Source organism: Budorcas taxicolor, chromosome 19 (genome assembly GCF_023091745.1).
Source record: "Budorcas taxicolor isolate Tak-1 chromosome 19, Takin1.1, whole genome shotgun sequence".
NCBI classification, from domain to species: Eukaryota; Metazoa; Chordata; class Mammalia; order Artiodactyla; family Bovidae; genus Budorcas; species Budorcas taxicolor.
The window spans coordinates 42,849,581-42,867,584 of record NC_068928.1 but is presented as its reverse complement, the minus strand read 5'-3'; the positions used below and the strand labels follow the sequence as shown (position 1 = coordinate 42,867,584).

The 18,004-nt window shown below is 49.8% G+C and overlaps 2 protein-coding genes across 2 annotated transcripts; one reads left to right on the top strand and one right to left on the bottom strand.

The window, feature by feature from the left end:
• Positions 1–4,384: 4,384 nt before the first annotated feature.
• On the top strand, positions 4,385–11,354 carry CCDC200 (coiled-coil domain containing 200). The gene is made up of 5 exons (XM_052658488.1): positions 4,385–4,483; positions 6,195–6,480; positions 6,929–6,978; positions 7,951–8,226; positions 11,039–11,354. Exons 1-4 carry the CDS (start codon positions 4,394–4,396, stop codon positions 7,975–7,977), a joined length of 453 nt encoding a protein of 150 aa, XP_052514448.1. The 5' UTR covers positions 4,385–4,393; the 3' UTR covers positions 7,978–8,226; positions 11,039–11,354.
• A 181-nt stretch (positions 11,355–11,535) lies between these two features.
• Positions 11,536–17,800, bottom strand: TMEM106A (transmembrane protein 106A). Its single transcript, XM_052658478.1, has 8 exons — positions 17,728–17,800; positions 16,334–16,560; positions 15,738–15,801; positions 14,452–14,605; positions 13,734–13,874; positions 13,582–13,625; positions 12,856–12,909; positions 11,536–12,351 (listed from the first exon to the last, which is right to left on the bottom strand). Exons 2-8 carry the CDS (start codon positions 16,539–16,541, stop codon positions 12,231–12,233), a joined length of 786 nt encoding a protein of 261 aa, XP_052514438.1. The 5' UTR covers positions 16,542–16,560; positions 17,728–17,800; the 3' UTR covers positions 11,536–12,230.
• Positions 17,801–18,004: the final 204 nt, after the last annotated feature.

Here is an 18,004-nt window from a genome sequence, read left to right as displayed (position 1 = left end):
CAGGTCTTAGCTGTGGCACATGGGCACGTGAACTCAAGTTATGGCATTTGAATGCCTAAGTTGCAGCATGCGGGATCTAGTTCCCTGACCAGGGATTGAACCTGGCCCCCTGCATTGGGAACATGGTGTCTTAGCCACTGGACCACCAGAGAAGTACCCCTTCCTCAGTTTTATCCCATTCCTTAGCTCAGAATGGCATATTAGCCTCAACTGTCCTTGGGTCTCATATTCTTTTTAAGAAATTTTATTTTATTTTTGGCTGAATCAGGTCTTACCTGCAAAGCCTGGGCTTCTCTCTAGTTGAGGTACCTCAGCTTAGTTGCCCTGGGGCATGTGGGATCTTAGTTCCCCTACCAGGGATGAAACCTGAATTGCCTGCATTGGAAGGTAGATTCTTCACCACTAGACCACAAGGGAAAGTCCCAGGCCCTTATATTCTTATGGGATCCCTGAATATATGTAATTACACTTGTTTGGCTCCTGTTCATCTGTCTTAGGGATTTCCCAGGGGGCTTAGTGGTAAAGAATCTGCCTGCCAACGGAGGAGACACAGGAGACATGGGTTCAATCCCTGGATTGGGAGGATCCCCTGGAGAAGGAAATGGCAACCCACTCCAGTATTCTTGCCTTGGAAATTCCATGGACAAAGGAGTCTGGGCAGGCTGCAGTCCATGGAGCTGCAAAGAGCTGGACACAACTGAGTGCCTGAGCATGCATGCAGTCAATCTGTCTTGTGTCCATTTGATAATTAGACCAGCCAAAGAACCTAGAAATCCAGAGAATGAATTTTTCCTCCTCAACAGGATGCAAATTAGGTGGAATAATGAAGAATCCTAACCTGTAGCTCAGCAGTTTTATACTTCATTTCATATATTTCTCATCTATTACTCCATTTGGTCCTGTGTGAACCCTGTGACATCACCAGGTCAACACCAAAATCAGATTGATTACATTCTTTGCAGCCAAAGACGGAGAAGCTCTATACAATCAGCAAAAACAAGACCAGGAGCTGACTGTGGCTCAGATCGTGAACTCCTTATTGCCAAATTCAGACTTATATTGAAGAAAGCAGGGAAAACCACTAGACCATTCAGATATGACCTAAATCAAATACCTTATGACTATACAGTGGAAGTGAGAAATAGATTTAAGGGACTAGATCCGATAGACAGAGTGCCTGATGAACTATGGACGGAGGTTCGTGACATTGTACAGAATACAGGAATCAAGACTATCTCCAAGAAATACAAATGCAAAAAAGCAAAATGGCTGTTTGAGGAGGCCTTCCAAATAGCTGTGAAAAGAAGAGAAGCAGAAAGCAAGGAGAAAAGGAAAGAGATACCCATTTGAATGCAGAGTTCCAAAGAATAGCAAGGAGAGATAAGAAAGCCTTCCTCACCAATCAATGCAAAGAAATAGAGGAAAACAACAGAATGGGAAAGACTAGAGATCTCTTCAAGAAAATTAGAGATACCAAGATGGGCTCAATAAAGGACAGAAATGGTATGGACCCAACAGAAGGAGAAGGTATTAAGAAGAGCTGGCAAGAATACACGGAAGAACTGTACAAAAAAGATCTTCATGACCCAGATAATCACGATGGTGTGATCACTCACACTCACCTAGAGCCAGACATCTGGAATGTGAAGTCAAGTGGGCCTTAGAAAGCATCACTACGAACAAAGCTAGTGGAGGTGATGAAATTCCAGTTGAGCTGTTTCAAATCCTGAAAGATGATGCTGTGAAAGTGCTGCACTCAATATGTCAGCAAATTTGGAAAACTCAGCAGTGGCCACAGGACCAGAAAAGGTCAGTTTTCATTCCAGTCCTAAAGAAAGGCAATGCCAAAGAATGCTCAAACTACCACACAATTGCACTCATCTCACACTCTAGTAAAGTAATGCTCAAAATTCTCCAAGCCAGGCTTCAGCAATACGTGAACCGTGAACTTCCAGGTGTTCAAGCTGGTTTTAGGAAAGGCAGAGGAACCAGAGATCAAATTGCCAACATCCGCTGGATCATCAAAAGAGGAAGAGAGTTCCAGAAAAACATCTATTTCTGCTTTATTGACTATGCCAAAGCCTTTGACTGTGTGGATCACAATAAACTGTGGAAAATTCTGAAAGAGATGGGAATACCAGACCACCTGATCTGCCTCTTGAGAAACCTGTATGCAGGTCAGGAGGCAACAGTTAAAACTGGACATAGAACAACAGACTGGTTCCAAATAGGAAAAGGAGTATGTCAAGGCTATATATTGTCACCCTGCTCATTTAACTTATATGCAGAGTACATCATGAGAAATGCCTGGCTGGAGGAAGCATAGGCTGGAATCAAGACTGCCGGGAGAAATATCAATAACCTCAGCTATGCAGATGACACCACCCTTATGGCAGAAAGTGAAGAGGAACTCAAAAGCCTCTTGATGAAAGTGAAAGAGGAGAGTGAAAAAGTTGGCTTAAAGCTCAACATTCAGAAAACAAAGATCACAGCATCTGGTCCCATCACTTCATGGCAAATAGATGGGGAAACAGTGGAAACTGTGGCTGACTTTATTTTTGGGGGCTCCAAAATCAGTGAAGATGGTGATTGCAGCCATGAACTTAAAAGACGCTTACTCCTTGGAAGGAAAGTTATGACCAACCTAGACAACATATTAAAAAGCAGAGACATTACTTTGTCAACAAAGGTCCATCTAGTCAAGGCTATGGTTTTTCCAGTGGTCATGTATGGATGTGAGAGTTGGACTGTGAAGAAAGCTGAGCACCAAAGAATTGATGCTTTTGAACTGTGGTGTTGGAGAAGACTCTTGAGAGTCCCTTGGACTGCAAGGAGATCCAACCAGTCCATCCTAAAGGAGATCAGCCCTGGGTGTTCATTGGAAGGACTGATGTTGAAGCTGAACCTCCAGTACTTTGGCCACCTGATGTAAAGAACTGACTCACTGGAAAAGACCCTGATGCTAGGAAAGATTGAGGGCAGGAGGAGAAGGGGACGACAGCGGATGAGATGGTTGGATGGCATCACCGGCTCGATGGACATGGGTTTGGGTGGACTCTGGGAGTTGGTGATGGACAGGGAGGCCTGGCATGCTGTGGTTCATGGGGTTGCAAAGAGTCGGACATGACTGAGCGACTGAACTGAACCAAACTGAACCCTGTGACTACTAAGTCACTTCAGTCGTGTCCGACTCTGTGCAACCCCATAGACGGCAGCCCTCCAGGTTCCCCCGTCCCTGGGATTCTCCAGGCAAGAACACTGGAGTGGGTTGCCATTTCCTTCTCCAATGCATGAAAGTGAAAAGTGAAAGTGAAGTCGCTCAGTCGTGCCCTTCTCTTAGCGACCCCATGGACAGCAGCCTACCAGGCTCCTCCATCCATGGTATTTTCCAGGCAAGAGTACTGGAGTGGGGTGCCATTGCCTTCTCCGGAACCCTGTGGAGGACAGTAACAAATATTACCTTTCTGGTTTTCCAGGTGATGAAATGGATTCTCAGAGAGGTAAGACTGGGCCCAAGTTCAGAAGAGATAGAGGGTTGACTTGAGCCCAGCATATTAAATCCCCAGGACTAGGGTAATTTCTAATAAGCCACCTTGTATTCACAGAGCTCAGACCCCAGTGAAAGTTAGTTGGATTTTTTTTTTAATTAAAAAAATTTTTTTGTGGCTGTGCTGGGTCCTTGTTGCTGCACTTGGGCTTTCTCTGGTTGCTGAGAGCTGAGGCTACTCTTTAGCTGTGGTGCGCAGGCTTCTTATTGCAGTGGCTTCTCTTGTTACAGAGCACAGGCTCTAGGCTCATGGGTTTCAGTAGTTGTGGCACACAGGATTAGTTGCCCCATGGCATGTGGAGTCTTCCTAGACAAGGGATCGAACCCATGTCCTCTGCATTGACAGGTGGATTCTTAATCATTGGACCACCAGGGAAGTCCTTGCATTTTCTTGACTCAGAACCAGGGGACAAGATGGAGAACTAAGGGAGGAGGAGAAGGAGAGGTCAGCAGAGGGCCAGATGAAGATGCTGAAATCCTGGGGTGGGTAGGAGAAAGAAACCAGAGAGAAAAGTCAGACTGCTTGGGAATTGTGCCTGGGGTCCATTGAAACTCAAAGCTAAGGTGAAAAGGTGTCTTCTACCTGCTCAGGGCCCCAGAGAGAAAGGTGCTTTAAAGATGTTCTCTGGGAGGCTTTGGAGGAACACCTCCCTCCTTCCCATGGCAGGGGAGGGGGGCCTGCCCAGTTGCCCTGGTAGTGGTCACATTGTGAGGTGGTTCTGGTTACAGGCCACAGGGTTGAGGTGAGAGGAGACAGAAGTGGTGGGGGCAGTGGCAGCCTCCTGGGCTCTGCCTGCCCCCACCCTCTGCCTTCTGTCACCCCTCCCTTCTGTCACCCTCGCTGTCATGGGCAGTGCTTACCACTGGGAGGCCCGTCGGCGGCAGATGGCTTTGGATCGGAAGAGGTGGCTGATGGCCCAGCAGCAGCAAGAGCAGGTGCATGAGAGGGGCCGGGTTCACCGGGGTCCTTCCAGGGATAGGGAGGAGATGGGGAGGGAAGACAGATCCCCACGAAGCTATTATCTGGTGAATGTTGTTTTGCTGGGAGCTGGAGGAAACCTTTGATGTCATGGATGTGTGTGTGTGCATTGGGGTGACTCAGCTTTGCAGTTATACTAGGCTGAGGCCTCATGTGGGACTGAGGGGTCAGGCACAGGAGGTTTTAAAGCTGCACTGTCTGATAGGGTGGCTACCAGCCTGTGTGCTATACCCCTTGGGATGTGGCTAGGAGACTAAGGGACTGAATTTTAAATTTTACGTACATTTATTTAAATATAAATTTAAAAACAAATATCCACTTTACACACTGGCAAAATTTTAAGTATGTTTGGAACAACTTGGGTACGTAAATCTACTTTTTTGATTATAAATTATATGAACTCGAAATATCAAGTTAATTTTGTAAAACTTGCCTTTCTAAAGAATTTATTTTACTTTGCTTTTGGCTGTGGTGGGTCTTCGTTGCTGCATGCAGGCTTTTTCTAGTGCGAGGGCTTCCCGTTGCGGTGGCTTCTCTTGTGCGGAGCAGAGGCTCTAGGTGCATGGGCTTCACCGTGGCTGGTGGGCTCTAGTGCGGGTTCAGAAATTGTGCACGGGCCTAGTTGCCCCATGGCATGTGGACTCTTTCTGGACCAGGGATCGAACCCATGCCCCTACAGTGGCAGGTGGATTCTTAACCACTGGACTACTAGAGAAATCCCTTGATCAAACACTTCTGTTATTATTAATGTATTTATTTACGGGTGTGCTGGGTCTTCCTTGCTGCTCCAGCTCTTCTCTGGTTTCCGAGAGCAGGGACTACTCTCCAGTTTCGGTGCACAGGCTTCCCCTTGCAGCGGCTTCTCTTGCCACAGAGCGCAGGCTTCAGTAGCTGTGGCACGTGGGCTCTAGAGCACAGGCTAAGTAGCTGTGCTATATGGGCTGAAGTGCTCCTCAGCATGTGGGATCTTCCAGGGTCAGGGATCGAACTGGTGTCACCTGAATTGGCAGGCGGATTCTTTACCACTGAGCCACCAGGGAAATCCTGCAACCAAACATTTTTTTGGAAAACTGTAATGTCTAAATTCAGATGTGCTGTTGAGTATAATATGCCCTCTGTGTTTTGAAGACTTAGTACAAAAACAAACACTATAAACTATCAATATTATCATATTGAGTTTATGTTTTGGATGTATTGGGTTGAATAAAATACATTGTTATACTTAGTTTCACCTATTTCTTCTTCCTCTGTTATGTGGCTAATAGAAAATTTTGAATTATATATGAAAGTGAAAGCGTTTGTCTCCGAATATGGTACCCATTATATTTCTATTGGACAGTGCTGTTTTCAGGTATTTGTGAGAGATTATTCTTTACTCTCTGGCACTGCAAACGGCTTTCAGTGCACACAGCTCTCAAGCTAGGAGGTAGGTGGTCAGAGGCTGTGTTTACTGGGCAGGGGCTGTGCCAGGGGGCACTGTTGCTATAGAAAGAGTTTAGGGTGTGGGTGGGTGAGGCAAGATGGCTCAGCCTTCAACTCCAGGGAACAGAGACCCTGCAGTCACCTCCGCCTCAGGATTCCCATGTCTTGCTTCCTGCAGTGTCTCTGGCAAGGTGGTGACTGGATGGGGTGGGAGGAGGATTCCACTTGTTGGGGGCTTCTTGCCAGGAACTGAAGAAACGCCAAGAACAGGAACGGCAATGTGAGGAGAAAACCCAGCCACCTCAGGAGTCCCGGCAGAAGTCGCAGCCACCCCTGGCGCAATCACAGTTACCACCTATGCCACAGCCGCCACAGGTGTCCCAGCAGCCACCACAGCCGCCTCAGGCAAAGCAGCCAAACGCCCAAGAATGTCTTACTCAGTGCACCCCCCAGTACATCCTTCAGGATTCCCAGAGGCCAGGTCCCCACAAGGACACATACCAAGGAGAGGTGACCAACCCTCATGGTCCTGGTAAGTAAGATGCCCGGCAGCGGGAGGTAGTGAGGAGGGAGTCCTTGGTTAGGGCCAAGATTCCATATTTGGGGGAATCTCCTTTACTTGGGAGTCACTCTCTCTGAGTGGCTTTGTGCCAGTCTAGGGTGGCAGAGAAACCTGCCAACTTCCACAGAGGGTGGCTCAGAAGTCGTCAGTCCCTCCTCTAGGGTGAGGGGGACAGATGGGGGAGAGAGCCAACAGAGGGTGGGAGATGAGTTGTAGGCTTAGCAACAATATCCTGAGCCCTGTGGGGTCTGGAACAGGGAAGCACAGGGTGGCTTCCTGGTAGAGAATTTTCAGTGTGGGCTGGGTCTGTGCCTTGCCTTAGACAGGGGCCATGGCCTGCCTGGTAAAGAATCCAGCTGTGTCATGTTCCATTCTCAGAAACTGCCAGATGAGTAATTGTGCTTTGTTTCCTCATCAGGTGGCAAGAAATCTAGCCCAGATATGCAAACCAAGTACTCACGACTCACGGTGAGACAGATTCAGAGTGTGAAAGCCAGATAGCTTCTGGCTGCGTGTCTGAGTGTGCCTGCGTGTAAGTGTGGGGGAGTCTAGAAAGGCTTCCTTGGCAGGAGTTGGGAGAGGGGACTGAAGCTGTTCAGTCATTTCTGGATGGCCCATTCCTCGCCCCATAAGAATGTCTTTGTAGGCCCCGTTGCTCAGCACTAAGTGTAAGTGAAGGGGCTGACAGTCTAGTTGGGAAGGCTGGACAGGTACAAAGAAGCAAAATCTGGAGGCTGATTAGGGTAGAGCCAGCTAGGCAGGAGGGAGGTAAGACCTGAAGTAAGAGGTATGGTCTCAGTTAGGATCACCACTCTCTGGTAGCCTGACTCACTCTCTGAGCCTCAGCTGCCCATCCATTAACGGAGAATGATACCAGTTCCATAGTAGAGGTGTCATGAGGACTGGATTAAAAGGGAAGGCATTTGAAGCACTTAGCTTAGTGTCCAGCTAATTGTAGACCATCAAACCCAGGAAGACTATTGAGTGTCTTGGGAATTACATAAAACAGGATGAGCTTTGGAAAGGTTTTGTTTTTTTTTTTCCCTGACACAGGTGCCAAGGATGGGAGAACCCGATCCTAGTCCTTTAAGATGAGGACTGGGCCACTCACTACATTTCACTTTGATTCCTTTGGCTTCAAAGTAATTTATTAATTAATTATCGCTCAGTCATATCTGACTCTTTGCAACCCCATGGACTGTAGCCTATCAGGGTCCTCCGTCCATGGGATTTTCCAGGCAAGAGTGCTGGAGTGGATTGCCATTTCCTTCTCCAGAGGATCTTCCCGACCCAGGAATCGAACCCAGGTCTCCCGCATTGCAGGCAGACGCTTTACCGTCTGAGCCACCAGGGAAGCCCTTTGGCTTACTTAATACAGTAAGCAAAAGCAGTGGGCCTGGGAACGGCTGACCTGTTTTGCCTCCTGTCTCTCCTTCTCAGTCAACAAATTACATCCAGCAATGGTGATTCAGAAATAGACCCAAGATTCCACTGGCCATCGGCAAAAATCAGATAAGTGACCCGACCTTCTTACCACCCAGCAACACCTCCACTTCAAAAGCCAGTCCCTCCTGATCCACTCTGGCAGAGGAGCTGAGCCAGGAATAAAATGATTTCTTCCTGGAAAGAATCGAAGAGACTGGTCAGGCTCTGTGAGACTGGGATGAGGAGGAGGGGCAGGAAGAGGATGGAGGGAGTGTGGGAAGAAAGTGGAAGGTAAGTCCCTGCTTCTCCAGGCAAAACCTATGGGAGAACTTGGCTTTGCACCCCTCAAGTCTACAGCTCCATTACTGGCCCTTATTTAGCAATGATAGGTCTGTCGGGAGCTCATGAGGCTCATGACTCTCAATGGAGCCATCAGCCCGGCCCCCTGGAGGATGCTTACTGAGATTCAGCTGGGGGAGGAGGGGTTGTATCACACCAGAGCAGACCTAGGGCAGCGATAGGAAGAAGTGGCAGACAGGGACCCCCTTCCCCCAAGTCCAGCGTCAGTCTGGTCCACTGTGGGCACTCCGCTGTTGATGATGAGAGGCAGGGATGGAGATAAAGAACTCAGAGGAAAGGGGGACTACAGTCTTAGGCACAGGACACCTGACCTTAGGAAGAGGGGGACTTAGTTCAGTTCAGTCGCTCAGTCGTGTCCAACTCTTTGTGATCCCATGAATTGCAGCACGCCAGGCCTCCCTGTCCATCACCAACTCCCAGAGTTCACTCAAACTCATGTCCATTGAGTTGGTGATGCCATCCAGCCATCTCATCCTCTGTTTTCCCCTTCTCCTCCTGCCCCCAATCCCTCCCAGCATCGGAGCCTTTTCCAATGAGTCAACTCTTCACATGAGGTGGCCAAAGTATTGGAGTTTCAGCTTCAACATCAGTCCTTCCAATGAACATTCAGGACTGGTCTCCTTTAGGATGGACTGGTTGGATCTCCTTGCAGTCCAAGGGACTCTCAAGAGTCTTCTCCAACACCACGGTTCAAAAGCACCAATTCTTCGGCGCTCAGCTTTCTTCACAGTCCAACTCTCACATCCATACATGACCACTGGAAAAACCATAGCCTTGACTAGACGGACCTTTGTTGGCAAAGTAATGTCTCTGCTTTTTAATATGCTATCTATGTTGGTCATAACTTTCCTTCCAAGGAGTAAGTGTCTTAATTTCATGGCTGCAATCACCATCTGCAAAAGATAAAGTCAGCCACTGTTCCCACTGTTTCCCCATCTATTCCTCATGAGGTGATGGGACCAGATGCCATGATCTTCGTTTTCTGAATGTTGAGCTTTAAGCCAACTTTTTCACTCTCCTCTTTCACTTTCATCAAGAGGCTTTTGAGTTCCTCTTCACTTTCTGCCATAAGGGTGGTGTCATCTGCATATCTGAGGTTATTGATATTTCTCCCGGCAATCTTCATTCCAGCTTGTGCTTCTTCCAGCCCAGCGTTTCTCATGATGTACTCTGCGTATAAGTTAAATAAGCAGGGTGACAATATACAGCCTTGACATACTCCTTTTCCTATTTGGAACCAGTCTGTTGTTCCATGTCCAGTTCTAACTGTTGCCTCCTGACCTGCATACAGGTTTCTCAAGAGGCAGGTCAGGTGGTCTGGTATGCCCATCTCTTTCAGAGTTTTCCACAGTTTATTGTGATCCACACAGTCAAAGGCTTTGGCATAGTCACTAAAGCAGAAATAGATGTTTTTCTGGAACTCTCTTGCTTTTTCCACGATCCAGTGGATGTTGGCAATTTGATCTCTGGTTCCTCTGCCTTTCCTAAAACCAGCTTGAACACCTGGAAGTTCACAGTTCACGTATTGCTGAAGCCTGGCTTGGAGAATTTTGAGCATTACTTTACTAGAGTGTGAGATGAGTGCAATTGTGCAGTAGTTTGAGCATTCTTTGGCATTGCCTTTCTTTGGGATTGGAATGAAAACTGACCTTTTCTGGTCCTGTGGCCACTGCTGAGTTTTCCAAATTTGCTGGCATATTGAGTGCAGCACTTTCACAGCATCATCTTTCAGGATTTGAAATAGCTCAACTGGAATTCCATCACCTCCACTAGCTTTGTTCATAGTGATGCTCCCATTTAACTTCACATTCCAGGATGTCTGGCTCTAGGTGAGTGATCACACCATCGTGATTATCTGGATCGTGAAGATCTTTTTTGTACAGTTCTGTGTATTCTTGCCACCTCTTAATATCTTCTGCTTCTGTTAGGTCCATACCATTTCTGTCCTTTATCGAGCCCATCTTTGCATGACATGTTCCCTTGGTATCTCTAATTTTCTTGAAGAGATCTCTAGTCTTTCTCATTCTGTTGTTTTCCTCTATTTCTTTGCATTGATCGCTGATCAGACTGGCCCTCCCCCAACAAATCCATAGGCTTCTTTCTCCCTGGGTCTCAGCCTTTCCATGTAGCAGAGACAGCTAAGAGGCTCTAAAGCCCTCAGGTATCCCCCTCCCCACTTCCTGAAACTGACAGGTGGGGGTCCCCCAGGCTCATCCCCTCTTCCACTCTTGACTGGTAAGGGGGGACGGTGCCTGGGTCCTTTCATTGTAGCATGGCCTTTGGGTGGGAAATTAACACATTCCAGTATTTTTGCCTGGAGAATCCCATGGACAGAGGAGCCTGGAAGGCTACAGTCCATAGCATCGCAGAGTCAGACATGACTGCAGTGACTCAGCATGCACAAAGGAACCTCTCAGTGCAGTGTTTCTTGAGAGGAGCACTTGGGGGAGGTATGGGGAGGGTGGGGACACAGAACAAGCATATTAAGGTGGGATGGGACTTCAGGGATATGTAACGAAAGGGAGAGAAGTCAGAGAAGCAGGGCATGTTCCCAAGGGGCTCAGGGACTGAGGAAGAGACCTTGATGCCCACCTGGACATTAAGAAATAGGCTGTGAGACGGGGAGTGTCCACCAGCAGCTCCCTTCCCAATGATAGGAGACCTTTATTTTTCTTTTTTAAACACTGTTAAGTATAGTTTAGTGAAGACAGTATAAATCCTTTACATTTTCCAAACTCCACAGAGCACAAGCTCCAGCCTGGACTTCATGGACTTTCATGCTGTTGCCAGCACCACTTTGACCCGTTACTCAGGCATGAAAGCGTGCAGACGGCATGAACTCCTTCCTTCCTCTTGTCCCCTGGTCAGCTAGTCATCAGGTTCTGTCCCCAATTCCCTTTCTCCATCCTTCCTACTTCAAGTTCAACTTTCCCCACCATCCAAGCTCATCCCTCTGCTTGTCTGAGTGATAGAAACCATAGTAAAGGCGACTGTGGCACCATCTGACCTGTCTGTGTCCACTCACATGGGCTCAGGGTTGTGACCTCGTTCAATAAATACCTGTTAAAATGACTCTGGCTTTGTCTCTGTTCTTCCTGTGCAGGCCCAGAGGGTGCCAGGTGCCTCCCTTCCCTCCTCTCCTTTTGTTCCTGCTGTGCAGAGAATAATATTGCTAAAAGTGTTTTATGGAGAAGAGAAGCTTTAGCTGCAGAACAGCTCTATGTTCCTGGGGACCCAGACCATCTATAACCAGGAAGGAGGCAGAGCCAAAGGGCCTTGGCCAAAGGGTGGGCAACAAGTTACCAGGAGAGAAGCAGGCCATCACCAACGATCTGTCACATGACCAAAGCAAAAGGCCCTGGTGACAGCATGGGCTGATCCCTAAGTCATTCCCATCACTGGGTGGAGAACTGGAAAAGGATCCATGGAGTCAAACCAGATAAAATGAAAGTTTTCTCTGCATTCAGGCAGGAAGAAGGCCTTCCCTGGAGGAACCAGGCAACCAAGGTGCTCAGCATAGGAAGGTGGGTGCTGCTCCACGCCTCTGAGGCAGCTCTGAGGAAACGTTGGGTCAGACTTTGCTCAAGACAAAACCAGAGGCCTCTGGTGCTGGCCTCTAGAAGAATCAGGCTTCTGATCCTGTGGAAATCAGAGAGGGTGTGTGTGTGTGTGTGTATTTGTGTGTGTGTGAGAGAGAGAGAGACTGTGTGTATGGGTGTATGTATGAGAGAGAGACAGTGTGTAGGGATGTATGAGTGTATATGAAGTTAACTTCCACAGGAAGCTTCCTCTGCTGGGGGTGCATGGGGTGGGGAGGGTATTGTAAAGCAGGGTTTTTCCTTTGGCAAAGTCACTATTGTCCTACTGGGCACCACGGAGTTGTGGGAGGTACAGACCAGGCCGGCAGGCGACTGGAGTTGAGGGCAGCAGACAGGTCACGGCGGGTGAGAAAACAGCAAGTGGGGCACAGACGTGTTTCCCCGGCAGTCCACATATTCATAGCTCTGGAAGACCAGCTGCTCGGAACGGCTCAGGTAGGAATAGGTCAGGGTGCCCCTGGAGAGGAAAAGCAGGCTTTGGTGCTGTGTCTGGGAGGAAGAGGAAAGCCTTGGCCCTGCTCTGCTCTCTGGGGAGGGCTGGCTTCCTGCTCTGTCATGGCTCCTGGGACAGCTGCCCCACCTGCCCCACCCGGGTCCCGGGCAGCGCCACGGGTGTCACATCAACAGCTCAGAAGCAAGGTGGACCCTAGAGGAAGGGCTGGACCTGCCACTATCAAGGGCCAACAGATACATGGAGTCAGCTTGGATGACTTCCTTCCCACTAGGGGGAGCTGGAGTCAGGAGGTGGGAGAGGGGTACTTCCCTGGTGGTCCAGTGGCTATGATTCTGAGCTTCCCATTCAGGGGACCCAGGTTCAATCCCTGGTCAGGGAACTAGAGTCCACATGCCACAACTAAAGATCCTGCATGCTTAACCTAAGACCCAGCAAAGCCAAAATAAATAACTATTAAAAAAAAAAAGAAGTGGGAGAGGGGATACCAGGGCTTCAAATCCTACTTACTGGATGTGCAAAAGCACGTGGTGGACTTTGATTTCCAGCCAGGTACAGATTTTGCTGAGAAAGACAGAGAGGAAGAACACAGGACCACATTTCACACTGAGCATCCTGTCAGTTCAGAGGAGACCTGCAGTCCCAGGCCCCTGGCCTCCTTCCCATGGGGAAGGCAAGGACCCAGGCCTTCCCGCTCCCTCTGCCTAAGGTGAGCACTTCACTCCTCCAACCCCCACTGGCCTGGCCCAGGCATGTGCTGGCCATTCCCTTAGTAGAAGACAGCGAGTCAGGCTGAAGAGCTCAAAGTCATATATTGTAAAAGTGAAAGTGAAAGTCGCTCAGTTGTGTCCAACTCTGGGACTCCATGGACTTTTACAGTCCATGGAATTCTCCAGGGCAGAATACTGGAGTGGGTAGCCTTTCTGTTCTCCAGGGGATCTTCCCAAGCCAGGGATCAAACCCAGGTCTCCTACATTACAGGCAGACTCTTTACCAACTGAGCCACAAGGGAAGTCCCAATATATTGTAAGGATTAACCCAATTCTAGCCTGGTTTTCATTCCAATCCTGCTCCAAACAGGAGGCCCTGAACACTTGCACACTGCAGACTTGGCCATAAGCGTGCAGGCTGAATGCTGGCTGCAGGGTTGCTAAGCAATCAAGAAATCTGGTGGGGGTTCAAACTGAGTTTCCAACCAGGAAGGAGGTGAGGAAGAAGAGATCAAGGGCTACTCACTATGTGTTTTCATCCCATATCCTGTTGGCCACTGCATAAAATATCTGTCAACCAAATGGTCATAGGGTTAGCCCCAACTGCAGCTGCCCCCTTCCTCCCACCTGTGTCCACACACTTGTGGGGTGTGGGGCTGGCCAGCGAGAGGGAATCACCTGTTCACTGGCCAAAGAGCCGATGTGGAGGAGGAGGCTGTGGGAGACCTGTCCCACCACGAGGGACAGGTGCAGAACCTCGATGGTCAGCTGGGTCACAGTGATAGGGCAGTAATTGTTATTGGAGATATTCAAGATACTCTGGGGAGGAAGACAGGGAAGGGAGGGGTGAGAGTAACCATCCTTGGCAAGAAGAAGTCAACCAGTTTCAAAAACCCCCAGCCTGATTGAGCCCCACTTCCAGTGAGAGCTTCAGCTGCTGGGGCACCAGTGCCAGAGCCCCTTGGAGGGGTCACCTTAACTAAGACCGTAAAAGTGAAAGTGTTAGTCGCTCAGTCTTGTCCAACTCTGTGACCCATGGACTGCAGCCTGCCAGGCTTCTCTGTCCATGGAGTTCTGCAGGCAAGAATACTGGGACATTAAGCTGTCTCAAAATCCTGTCTCACCCTGCAAGGCTCTTTCTGTTCCCCTGCCCACCCGGAATGTCTCAGGCATACCACTCCCTAATACTGCTCTGGCCTCAATTCTAACCTCTCACAGTTCCAATCCTACACAATCTGTTAGGGGCTTCTCCTTAGGCTTCTGACATCCTCTGAGTGCCGTAAGATCCCTGGCTACCCATGCCCAAGGTCAGAACACGGGACAAGGGCTTCACAGAAGTGGTGCCTGGAAGGTGGGGTCGGAGCCCAGGGGCACAGGGGCACAGGCACCCACCCACCGTTATGTTGAGGTAGACATTGGCCTCATCAGTGGCCACCGTGGAGGAGCTGAGGCCCACAGGCTGCACGGCGATTGTCCGGGGAAACAGGAAAAAGACGATGAGGGAGGAGGTCACCAGGCAGATGGACACTGCCAGGAACACGGAGAGTTTCCTGTGGGAAAGCAGGACCCAGGTAGGGAAGTGAAGTCTGAACACAGAAGCAACCTGGCCAGGGGTGTTCAGATACTCTTCTCTGTACACAAGGGTCTCCTCTGAGTTCCCCTCACAACTGGACACTTAGCTCCTCAGGTGTGGAGGACCAGCCTAGAGTCAGGGGTGGCCCAGAGTGGGGAGAAGCACAGGACTGAGAAGCCAGCAGCTTGATGTCCATCCCCAGCTCTCTGTACCCACTGGCCCAGTAACTCTGAACAACCCATTTAACTGCCCTAAGCCTCAGTTTCCTTGTCTATAAAATGGAAATCATTCATTGTACCTACCTACCTTGTACAATCTGTTATGGGCTAATTCAGGAAAAGCCACCAATCCCCAGTGCCAGCTATAATCACTGGAAGAAGTCCACATGAATTTTGAGAGTTCTGAATTTTAATACTCATATTCAGAACCAGACATCGTCTGTCCATCTAATTCAAAATTGTAATACGCATTAAAGAGACTGCACCTTGGTAGCACCTTCTAAGGGGCACTGCCAGATTTGGACTCTGATGCAGGGGTCAGGGAGGGCTGGGTGGTGGCTCCCAGATGGAAGCTGTGGACCCTGGGAGGAGGAGCTTCAGGGATTCATGTCAAACGACCCAGATGACAAACAGAGTCACAGGCCCCCACAGTTGAAATTCATGGCTGCCTCTGAGGTTCTGAAGGGTCCCAGGTCAGGGAGTAGCTGGCTTTCCATTTCTACGGGGAAGAGAACAAGCAGGTCTGAACTGCCACAGCAAAAGAAGTTCTTAGGAAAAATCACTTCCCCAAATCAATGGCAACTCCCTCCATCCTGGAAGGACTTGCAGAGTCAAAAGAGGTCCTCTCTGTCTTCAAAAGGGAGCCATGCTTCTTGGAAGCAGTGATGCTTTGGATACCAACTGACCTCAGGTGGTCTGCTGTGCTCTGAGATTCTTTAACTAGGAAAATCTGTGGAAACAGGGTGCTAATATGTCTGAGCCCAGTGAAGCTCAAGCTTTTGGAGGAGAACCAATGGAGAAAATTTAGTAGAGGAGGGCACATTGGGATGACAAAGAGGAATTGCCCCCATGGGCAATGCCTGAAGAACTGGGGTAGGAAGAGGGGCTTACGTGTGCCTGGGCTTCAGCCTCTGGTCCCCATAGGGAATAAGGGCCACCAGCTGCTTCTCTAGCTCTGTAGAGAGAAAGAGGGTGAGGAGGGCCACGAAGTGTTCATGACAAGTTTCCTGTACCAGCCTGCGAGAAGCACCCCTCCATCCCACAGAGCAGTCTCAGAAGCATGCTATCTCTGACCCAGGGCAGGACTGGGGACACTGGCTGTTGGCAGCTCAGATTTGCCACCTCTCGAATGGAGGTGAGATTTCATTAACATGAGTGAAGAATTTCTGCAAGTCACCACAAGTCAGAAAAGTCCAGTTTCTTTGGAGAGGCCATGGTAACTTCCTGAATCCTATGGCAGGGTTGCTAAGGAAGCAGAGAGGCTGGAAATCCCCTGGGGTTGGGTGGTACAACCAGGGCAGGAGGGAGGTCTCTGCAGAGAGCCCAGGGAGGGTTAGAATCTCCCTGGGCCAGCCTGAAACTGGGGGACTAGGAGCCGGACTACCTAACACCATCCAGGGAGACTCAGAGGGGCCTGGCGCTGGCCAGCTGGCTGTTAAGAGCCTTTCCTGGATCCCAGGCTACTTCCAGAGCCTGCGGCTACTCACCTCGAGGAATCTCCCCACTGCCCTGGCAGGTGGGACAAGTTATAAAGCCAGTACCAGCAGCCCTGTCACATGGCACACAGGAACAGAAAGGCTTGCTGTTGCCAGTGCTGGAGTAGCTGGCAGCCTTGCTGCCAAAGGCTGGTTCGGGGGGCAGGATCAATTTGTTCTCATCCTCCTGAGAGGCCAGCTGGGAGAATGTCGCACCCATTGTTCAGGGGTATTTTTCACTGATGAAGAAAGAACAAAATTCAGTTAGAATGGATGCTGGGTGTCACTCTGGTTTTAAGTTTTTGAGATTGGCAAGGGGCCCCACCACAATTTCAGCAAGCTCAAGCCTAAGAAAGTGAAGGTATGGAAATTCAAGCAGTTGCACGTGGTTCTCAGATCAGGAATCTCTCCATTTCAACTCCTCTCTTTATTGTAGGACAGCTCAATTCCCGAGAGGGAAAAGCAAAGCAGAGGTTATTTCACTTTATGGGACTTTCATAAGTGAAAGCGGAGCACTTATTTTGTTCTGGAAAAGTTGCTGAGCTGTCACTGATTACCAAGGAAGGAAGTTAGATAGGGCTGGCTTGAGGGCAGCAGCCAAGAGTCCCTTCATCCTCTGAGACAAGATGATTCTGAAGATGTCTATCCAGCACCCCGGGGTAGAAATGCCTGAGGTCTCCCAGCCTGGGTGTGGAAGAAAAGCTTCCATTCCTGAACCTGGGCAGGTACTGGTGTAATAGGAAGGTAGGGATTCTTTGGAACAAGAAAGAAAAAGGAAGCTAGACTGGCCACAGATGTGGCTTTAAAAGACCCTAAAAAGGTCGTGGAAGGGAGCATAAACCTCTTCTATGTTGCTTTCTGAGTTGGGATGGGAAAGAATGTCTGGGGGAGGAGCAACGTCTGGGTCAGTCCTTTATGAGGAAGAACTGAGGCTAAAAATCTAGATCCTCCCCTAGAGAGTGGAGTCAAATGAATGGGCATCCTGAGCTGAACTCTGACCTTCGGGGCTAAAATAAAGTGAGCCTCACCTGGCTTAGGTCTGAGATCCCGGGCTCCTCTCAGCTGCAAGAGGACGAGAGATTTTTGGAGTACGTAATTTTGGGACGAGAGCCGGTAGGGAAGGGTGGTTCCAGAGTCCTAGGGGAAGCGAGTGCCCCTTTGGGGCAGGTGGGGAGCCGTGACTGTGGCCTACCCATAGCCCCAGCTGCTTTACGCCCTACTCTGAAGCTGGGCGTGGACTGAGAGGCTAGGATTTCATCGAAAGGATTTTAAGTCCCATCAGACACCCCGAGAGGCCGTTAGCAGAGCTCGGTACCTGCGTGTTGGTCTAGGAGGAGGAGGCACAGGAGCCGCCTGGGCCCTTGTCTCCCAGAGGAAAAGTAAAGGAATTTCTCAAAGCGCCTTACCCTAGGGCGACCGCGGCGACAGAAACGCCTGCAAAGTAGAACCGAAACTGCGGGAACTGGGTCTCGCCCCAACTTTTGATTCAAAGCCTCGGGAAGCTCCGCCCCGGCTCCTCCGAACCCGCCCTCCCAGGACCCGCCCCCCCACGTCCCAGGGCCCGCCCCCCCTACGACCCAGGGCCCGCCCCCAGCCCCCCACGTCCCAGGGCCCGCCCACCCCCCGCCACGTCCCAGGGCCCGCCCACCCCCCGCCACGTCCCAGGGCCCGCTTCTCAACACA